At 39.7% G+C, this 10039-nt stretch overlaps 1 protein-coding gene across 1 annotated transcript in view; it reads left to right on the top strand.

The window, feature by feature from the left end:
* Positions 1 to 1463: 1463 nt before the first annotated feature.
* The window catches only part of wu:fb13g09 (multidrug resistance-associated protein 5), a 29346-nt gene continuing 20770 nt past the window's right edge, over positions 1464 to 10039 (top strand). The window contains exons 1-3 of the mRNA XM_034690112.1: positions 1464 to 1903; positions 4059 to 4244; positions 4739 to 4894. Coding sequence (XP_034546003.1) covers positions 1902 to 1903; positions 4059 to 4244; positions 4739 to 4894 — 344 coding nt within the window. The 5' untranslated portion in view covers positions 1464 to 1901. The remainder of the gene's footprint in view (positions 1904 to 4058; positions 4245 to 4738; positions 4895 to 10039) is intronic.

Here is a 10039-nt window from a genome sequence, read left to right as displayed (position 1 = left end):
GACAAACTGAGCGCTCCATGTTTTCATTGCAGCTGCACACCTTCCTGTGTTTTCAGAATTACTTTATTGTTGCTGTGTAAAAACCCTGGGACCCCATAATGTGCATTATAATCGGTCTTGCTTGTGAATCACAACAAGCTCTTAAAAAAGTTTCATATAGCTGTGAGAAAGGCTCACATTACCCCAATTCTCTCTCTGAATACTGAGAAGTTGCTGAATGTAAACAAGCCTCTCTTTACGTGAGCTGGGTACTAAAGTAGACTCATTTTCTCTTCCTGTCAAGTTGCAGAGGTATGGTTGTTAGGTATTAGCTTTATGTCCGACACTGTTGTGTTGTGTACAGCGGAGACTTATAAATTGCCTTAGTTTGACTGCTGTGGGCCATTAGGAGGTCTCAGCGTGGCTGTTACTTGTAGAGCCAGCTGAGCTTAAGGTCTTTATCATTTAAGTGAGGACAGCCTGAGTCACTGTGGAGAGGTTTTACTAGTCATTAGCTGGGCAGTTATTTCTAAGTCTAAGTCCTCCGTGCTCTTGTCAAGAGAATGACAAAGCAGCTCTCAAATGTCAGGCTTTCACAACTGCTGCTACAATAAATGAGTTGATCACTTAATCCCCCAAAAATTATTATATAGTGACAATAATTTTTCAAGCAAAAGTACCAATTTGGTATTGGCCCTGAAATATAAGTGTGTTCTTTTTATTGTTGTTTATGCAAGGGGAACGTGACAAGTGTAAAAAAAATAAAAAAAATAAATAAATAAAAAGTTGCAAAAGAAATCTGATTAAAGATAACTTCATCAACAGCATTTAATTTGTATTTCAATGCAACATCGAATAGGGCACTATTTATGCGCAAAACCCCTTGGACCAGACAGCCTCCGTCACCCCCCAGGGAGGGGTATGTTGTTGGCTAAATGGGAAGACATAAGGAGAGGAAAAGAAATGCACAGAAAAAAGGAAATGTGTTTTCACACTTGTAATTGTGATACATCTTGATGCTTCTTGTTTGACAGAAATAAATCAGTGTGCTCCTTAGGCCATCAAAGGTACTAGCTGCCTCAATCTTTAATTAGTTCTGAAAAATATTGCACTACAAAAGTATAGGATTTGTGTCATCTTTCATTTCAATGTTACACTGTAAACCTACATGCATACATTTATTTATGTTATTTTCCCATATTATTTCCTGGACATTTTTTTTTCAGCAAATAAGGGGGAAATTGTTTTTGAAAGGAGGTACACAAGCCAAAAAAGTTTGAGAACCCCTGGTTTATGGTAGCAAATGGATAGTCTTTTTTTGGATTTGGATGGTTGGTTAAAAAAAACAATATATTTAATAAATATTTAATGAAAAATAGTCATTATACCTTTTTTTTTTACATGGAATTATTTTGTCTGGTTGCCCTCAGAGAGATGCACCGTCATCCCAGCTCGTGGAAGCGCATTACTCTTCTGATGAGTGCATTTCTCTTCTCCATGGACACCACGGTGGACACGCCCCTGTGGTCTGAAACGTGTACTTCCTCGTTTTTCTCCCGTTACTACAGTGACCACTCAGCACCGTCTCCGGTTGGCAGAGCCGTCATGACGTCAGGGCGGTATCGGGAATTCCTCTCCCTGTAGGGTCTCGTTGGTGTGACGGCGAACCGGAGCCTCTCAGACACCGCCGCGAGGAAGCATCACGTACTGTGTACACGTGAGCCGAGAAGTTTACCGAGCTTCCTGCCCCATGTTTTCATTTGAGCCCCGGTCAGCGGCTCGAGGAGTGGTGTGTCCGCGTGGTTATAAGGTTTGATGACAACATTTAGACGCGAGACAACATGGTCAGCTGCATCTTCATCTGCATTTCCTGCTCATAATCACAACATCAGAGAGCTGTGCTGCCACTAAGGGCCGACTGAATGTAAGTGTACTGTGAATGAAAGTCATCCTACACTTACACAACACTAGAGCTCATACTTTATGTGCAGTAGTTTGTATTTAGTTGGTTTTCAATCAAGTTCATGTTCATTCTTTAACTTAGGAGGTAGTCTGCAAGTTATATTAATGCTGTTAAAATTGTCATTATAGCACAAATATGACAAAAGGTAAACAACCTTGCAAATAAGGTGAAAGTTGCATTTGTTTTTTGGGGTTAAATTCCTTGTACCCCATTCCATGCTGAAAAATAATGTGTAAACATGTTCAATGGCCTTCTCTGAACTGGAGTGTTTACTGGGGCAGTATAGATTATGCTTTATCTTTGCAGTAGTACTTAGTTTATATTTAGTTTGGTTATCAATCAAGTTCATGTTTATTCTGAGGTACTCTGAAAGTTATTTATATGCTGTTAAAATTGTCATTATAGTACAAATATGACAACAGGTAAACAAACTTGCAAATAAGGTAAAAGTTGCATTTGTTTTTTGGGGTTAAATTCCTTGTACCCCATTCCATGTCAAGATAGAAATGCTGAAAAATAATGTGTTTTGGCCTTCTGTGAACTGGAGTGTTTACTGCGGCAGTATAGATTATGCTTTATCTTTGCAGTAGTACTTAGTTTGTGTATAGTTTGGTTATCAATCAAGTTCATGTTTATTCTTTAACTTAGGAGGTACTCTGAAAGTTATTTACATGGGAAATGCTGAAAAATAATGTGTTCTGGCCTTCTCTGAACTGGAGTGCTTACTGGGGCAGTATAGATTATGCTTTATCTTTGCGGAAACACTGATATGTGACCTCAAAGCACCTGTGATTTCTTTGCTTTAAAGTTTACCATTGCTCACCAGGGTTAGTTTTTTCTGTGTACTATAAATACATATTTTTGTCTGCTTTAAAAGGTCTCAGTTGTAAACACTGAACTGCTTCATGTGATGTTGAATTTTTTGCAACATGTCCAAACCTGCCAAGCAAAAGTTTAAACTCCAGTGTGTCAGCTTTAAATAGGAATTGTTTAACATTTCTTGCATTGCAACCCGATTGCATCTCTGTAAGATTTTGTCTGCAATGTCTGGTGAGCAGTCTGCAGAGTTCACAGCTGAATGACAAACTTCACATGATATAGGCATTGCGCGTTGTAGAGGGAGCACAAAACCTCTTTCATGTTTTTTTTTTTTATAAACCTGGTATTTGGCTCCTATCACACTGTGACATACACATACACAGTCTGTTTGTTTGTTGTGGTATATGTACTTGCAGAACTTATCGTGCACATTCCTGTTATGTGACTCTGTTTGTGCCCCTGCTGTGTCACTGCCTCATCTGTATTGAATCTCATTATTGACCACTCTTTGGACAGTCAATCTGCACCCCGTGCAGAGTCCTGGTCGACCTTGTCACAGGGCTTTGCTTTAACAGGGATCAGTGACAGTGTACGAACACACAGGCGGCTCAAATGTCTGCTCTCTAGCTCCTGGGGCTGCTGGCAGGTAGTCTTTAAATAGATAAGTACTTTAGTTGTGTGCCAGCGAGGGACCGTGACCTCTAAACAAGGTGATTCCTCAAGTCTATCTGCTTCTCAGAGGGTGATTCAGCAAAACATGGTCCTTCCCCTTTAGTTCTCGGGTTGAGGGAAGATGAAAAGGCTGATTGTGATTTATTCTTCCTTTTTCCTGATGACACTATCTTAAATGTGTCAGATTGTGAGTGTTTTTTGAGATTCTTTAGAACACATTTTACATGTTCTAGCTCCTAATGTGTGAATATTAGTTTGTTTTACAACAGAAAAATAAAATAGTTTGAAAAGGAATTTAACCCTAAGTGCTAGGAAATCATCACAATAAAATAGCGGTGAGTATTTTTCACTTTTCTGTCAATGTACAGATCAGATTAACAACTTATCTTGTAAGAAAAACTTCTAAAAACTTAATTTTTTCATAACTAAAATACTAGTTAATTGCAGCATGAGTTTGAAGGACATCAATTGCCAAGTTCAATACAGATCTAGGTTCAGACTGTGCCATCAGAGGTTGATCAACAGACGACAGCTGCAGCACTACCAGGAAGTTATATATCTGCAGGAAGTGTCGAGATAAGATTAGTAAAAGATATTTTTCTTCTTCTTGTTCTCCCAACACAAGGTCTACCATGTTTCCTGATGCCCTCGAAGCAGCAGGGCGGGTTGAGGGCCTGCCCCTGTCTTCCCCACAACCACTTCCAGAGCTTGAAGAAGAGGACGCAGAAGCATCGGCACAGAGTGGGCAAAAGAGAAGAGGCCGCTACCGCAAGAGTCTGCAGCTTCTAAAGCCCTTCAGGATAACACACAAGTAAACAAAACTGTGTTTAACTTTTAATGAAGTCTCTCTTACTGTGAGCCAGATATAGGAGGACATGAGGATAGACAAACAGCTTTAGGCTATCATAGCAACGGACCAATGCCAGTTTCAACACATATAAACACCAAAGTTCCCATTTGTTGTGTTTGCTGTGTGCTATTGGTAAGAGACTAGCAGGAGGTTATGATAAGGGCTGGGAAGTTATCCCCGAGCAACAGACGGTACCGTGTTTGAACATTAGCCAACTGATAAACTGCACCTTTTTTTTTTTCTTTTTCGCTGCTCTCTCAGATTTCTGTTAAGAGCGTGCAAATAACTGTCCAAACACTGCGGGCATGATTCACCTTTCATTGACTCTGACAAGTCAAAGCGGCATGTCTTTCTCAGACGCCTTTGTGGGCTTTCTCCCTCAACATAGCACCTCTGTGTATGCCTGCCCTTTTAGACATCTTACCCATTCTCACACCATATTCTCTCTATTCCAGGCATCAGCACCCAGTCGATAATGCCGGCCTCTTCTCATTTATGACCCTTCACTGGCTTTCCCCCCTGGCATGGAAGGCCTACAAGATGTCCAGCTTGACTATAGATGATGTGTGGGGACTGTCTTGCCATGAAGCCTCTGAATTCAACTGCCAAAGGTGAGGCAACTGTGGCATTTTTGAAGTCGAACTGATGAAAGCAACCATGGCACTGAGTGTGAGACGTGACATGAAAACTGTTTCAAACAGGTTCAACCCGGTTCAACCACATTGACTGTTTTATTAAGTGTCTGTTGTGCTACAATAACTTGGTCTGTAAAACCTGTTTATGAGGTTTCAAGTTGTATAAAAGTTAAAATATGTCAAAAAATGATAAGCTAAATGAGTCCATATGGATATCAATAAACCCCTTAAGTGACAAGACATTTTATAAAGCTGTTAGCAAGCCATAGACAAGAGCTAACATCAGCAGTTATCCTGACAGACAGCCCAAGTCAGGACTTTTATAGCATCATTTTTTTTTTAAACAGAGTTTTATTGTTTTTTGTTTTTCCACAAACAGAAGAGAATTAAATCAGATTATACATCTTGCCTTCAAACCACATTACACATTTAAAATAAAATATTAAGAGTCGATTATATAAAGACATTTACATTAGAAAGAGAAGGAAGAAAAAAAAGAAAGAAAAATAATAAAGCATAATTTTAATAAAATAAAATATACGTCATTAGTGTTAAATCATGTTAGCTAGAAAGCTAGCTATTATCTATTGATTGCACATCAAGCTTTTTTTTAAAGTAAAGTGTGTTGTTTTAGTTTTTGATTAATCCAGATGTATCACTATCTATTGTACATGTTGTAGAATATTAAAATATCTTATGTGTAATGATTAATTATTTTCTATACAGGGTGTTGTTTTAGTTTTATATATGGCTTAGGTCCAGCTCATCCTTTTGAGATTCTAATCTGCATAGCCACCTGCTCACTATGCATTGATGCTAACATAACGTCAGCCAGTGTTGTAGTTCAGTCACCAAACCTCGAGTCCGTGTTGAGTCCTCAAGTTCAAGTTCCAGTCGAGCCAAAGAAGAATCTGAGTAATATCAATCAGAATTTAACAAACCAAACGTCTTGGACCCTGTAGCTGAATCATAACATTACTGCTAAAAAGATCAAATGTTTGGAAGCCATACGTATAATTTATCGAACCTCCTTGGTCATCCTGGAGAACCTATAGCTCAACAACACTTGAGGAGTATGTGAACGCGCATGTAGGGGAAAACACGTGTCAGCTGCTGTAAACTGAATAAGTTGTTAGGGCCTAAAAAAATCCTACATAAACAGGAAAACAGTCTATAAATAAATAAGTCCAGCTCTTATCAATTTTCCGAGTCCTAATGCAGTCAATGCTCAAGTCTGGGTACAAGTACAGGTCACAGTGCTCGAGTCCAAGTGGAGTCATAAGCCCTGAAAATCAGGAGTATTACAACTCTTACGTCAGCTAGTGAGAGGTTAAAGCCTTACATTAGCTGTTGACTAACAGTAGTTTGTTTTTATTTATATGTGAAATTTATGTTGCCTTACCTTGACATAGGGTCAGATTCAGTATCAATACTTTTATCAGTTCACAATCAATTGTGAGGCAGGGGATGTGTGAAACAATTTAGTTAGAATCCCAACCTTTACACCACTCTCACAACCTTCAACACAGAGGGTCACATTTATAATTTGAAAACAACTATGAAGCTTTCCTCCTACCAGTGTTAAGTTGATGGACTTTTTAGATATGTTGATGCAACTGGGGATGACTAAAAAAAAGGCAAAAATACGCTGAAATGCCCCTTTTGATCCAAACTAGCCCCATCTTCATAAAGAGTCACTTTCCCTAAAATTCAATCTGAAACCTCTCCTTAAAAATGCAAAAAAGGGGAGGGAGAGCTTACGTTGTAGGAGAGATTAACTTGTACTTTATTAAGTGTGATGCTGCAGCTCACAGGATACATGTGACACTGAAACACTGGCTTCATATGGAAAATAGAGAACAGCGTGTCAGTCAGAGTTAACCAAGCATGGGAAGCAACTTTGGTGTGCTTTTTACTGGAAAGATACAGACAGTCTGGTGTAGCTTTGACAGTCATGAGTAGCACTCTTAAGGCCCGAGAGCCACTTCATGTTGTCACCTTTAATTGTGGCTGAGCTCAAGATCTGTTAAAAGAGGTGATTGTGGGCAAGTGTTGGCATAATGTTCTGATGCTGGGTTCAAGTGCGAATCAAGAGGATGGGATGTTGAATGTCCAACTTCTAATCTCCAAGTGTTCCAGGTGCAGAGGGGCAAGTGTAAACCAAATGTGTCATCAGCAGGTGTTGCTCTGCAAAGTAACAAGGTCACTGAAAAACTAAACACTGAAAATACGACTTTCAGTTTGTTCAACAGCCTGCTTATATTTCAGTGGATTAGTTTCTCATTTACGATGTGTGCTGCCATTTTAATGTGGTGTCAGATAACTGCTTCCTTCTGTAGTCTGGGCAGATGGACTCACAGCAAGTTTACAAATGAAAACTCTGCCTTTTTAAGTGTGGTTGTTTTGAAGATAGCAGCTCATATATTTTCAAGTTTAAAGGTGTTTAGATCATAGGAATAGACCCTCAGTCTTTTTTTTAATCAGCCACAGTCATTGGCAGGCCCGTGTGTTGAGCTTGTCTTGTCTGTTTGTTGACAGACAAACAAATAATTTAAATTTACAACATTTTGCTGAGAGATTTTCACTGTAGGAAGTGCTAGTACATCACCAGTGCTGCTATAAGCCAGTGATGTTTTTTAGCCTAGAGCAGACATGATAATTATGAGCTGAATAAAAAAATGAAGACTCTCCATTAGTAACATCATCCCAACAAGGATGTCTCCGTTTCTGCCTTTTTAATCCCACTTTCAAGACCCATCCGTTCAAGGCAGATGGCTCTTAACCATTAATTCTGGTTCTGCTTGAGGTTTCCGTCCATTAAAAGAAACTTCTTCCTTCCAGAAGTTGCAAAGTGCTGAATAAAAAGGGATCTATGCGGAGTCTCTCTGAGAAATAAGACAAAGAGTACAGCCACACACACCTTTTTCTAAACTTTTCTGAGACAACTTTTTTTACGACTTGTATCTTCAGGTTTGTGTGAATAGGGAAGATCAAAGAGCATTTGGTTGTTCTTCAAAGAACAGGTTTGGTGATACTCTGAGTTGTTTCTTACTGCAAACAAAAAGAGGAACACTTAAGTGAATGATGTAGTCACCAGTTAATACTTTCTAGTATAAAAAAACAGTGTTTTCACATTTATTCTTGTGGCCCCTTTTAAGATGAGAAAGCTGTGTTGTCAGTGGATGAATAATGTGTATTCTTTCACACACAGTGGGAATACATCGCCGAGCAATTCTCAGTAGTGTACTATTTCATGTGCTAGCTCCTTTTCATCTTGATAGAAAGTGTTATCCTTTAAATTGGATACTTCTGTTATGCCATGTGGAAACACTTAAAGAAAACAAAAACTGATCCACTGAGGTGAAAAGTCCAGTTTTTTGTTTCAGGCACCCAGTGGAGCTTGTTGTTTTAGCACGTGTTCAGGTGCGCTGATCTGGACAGAGTGCTTCACTCTCACACTGCAGGGGCACTGGGATTGTTTCTTTTTAAATTTAAAAACCTTCTCTGCTGTGCGGTACACGTAGAGAAGATAAATGTAGTGATTGTCAAGCATGCTGCAGACATTAGTCGGAAAACAGGTGAAAGTAGGAAACGTGTCTTCCCCTGTCATGTAAACAACCGTCTTAGGATTTATATATGTTGTGGTGAGGTAAGACTTCATCGATGAACATCCAGTCTCTCTTTTTCCCAACCCAGGAACATTGTGCCTGGATGGGAGGCTGCTAAGAATAGTAGGGATTAGAGATTACAGTGAGTGCCTGACTTGGGTGGTTATGTCATTAACTCCTCTACCTGGGATACCCTGTGTCTGCTGTCGAATTCATTAGCTGTCACGGGCTGCAGCAGACTGACTGTGTGATAGAAGTCATTGCTTCTTGCCAAACACAGCTTGAGAAATGCCCTGCAGTTATGCACTAAGTCTATGAATGAACAATAGACTTACAATAAGGATATTAGAGGGTATTTAGCTTCTACCATGTGCTGACAAAGGAAAACAATGTTATTCCCATTACTTACATGCTGCCGAGTCATGCGCAATGACTCGGCAATAAAGGGGAGGGTCACTATTTGAGGAAGGTCACTATTATCTTGTGACAGCTGTGCGGGTTGTAAATGACCTGTTCTTTTTAAAAAGCTCTCGCCCTGGGCCTGGCAGTTTGGTGCTTCTGCTTTGTGTGTGCTAAATAGCTTGCTTAAGGGGAAAGCATAGAGGCACAAAGCTATCAAGTTGGCACGGGTGGGTGATGGTGTGTGCATGAGGGCTGCAGAGTCTCTGGAGACGGGAGGTCTTTATTTTGTGTTTACATAGCAAGAACAGTTATGCAACCGGCATGCAAAGCAGAGATGACGGCGAGAGGGGGAATGGGAAAAGCACCCTGGGAGAGTTGACACTTGTTAGTGCTCAGTGAGGTGCGAACCTTGAATGCAAAGTCCTAGCCAGCACACTCTCAAAACCTCAGCTTCGCTTGCCATTTGGCAGACTGAAATGATGGTTGGTAGGAACATTTTTAGCTGTGTTTCAAAGCAAATTATTCCTCCTTCGATCCCACACTGTTGCCCAGTTGCTTTTATTTTTCTTAATCTGTGCAATCCTGCACAGATTAAGAGATCTGCTGTTATATCGGGGTCTTAAAAACTGTCTTAAATGTAATTTAGAGAGTTATAAATACAATGTGTGTTGGAAGTTAATTGTTTTGATACTCTGGCCAAACAAAACTCAACACGTGCTTGGAAGTCTCATTCCCATTAGCCAAAGCTGGGCCCTGTCTTGTGTTGGGGTTGCAGTTTATTGTACTTTCTAAGATTTCAAAGTAGTAATCATCAGTCTGTGGGAGAGTCTGGATGGTTTAATGTTCTATCTGTCCTCTCTGATATGTTTTTCAATAAAGTCATTAGGGTGTAAATTACTTTCTGCAGCTGCTCTGCTGCTGCATTATAGACTCATTAGCATTGATGCATTCGGCCAAGTGATATTTTACTGTCTTTCATGGGTATTATACAATAATAAAGGACATTACAACATCCTTTATACATGTGTGGTAACACCTTCCTCAGCCTAATGACATAATACATCATTCATGAGGTTTACTGTAGGTCACCTTTACAATATTATCAGCCTTA

This window comes from Notolabrus celidotus, chromosome 8 (genome assembly GCF_009762535.1).
Source record: "Notolabrus celidotus isolate fNotCel1 chromosome 8, fNotCel1.pri, whole genome shotgun sequence".
NCBI lineage: Eukaryota > Metazoa > Chordata > Actinopteri > Labriformes > Labridae > Notolabrus > Notolabrus celidotus.
The sequence above is the reverse complement of the archived record's forward strand: the minus strand, read 5'-3'. Positions and strand labels throughout refer to the sequence as shown.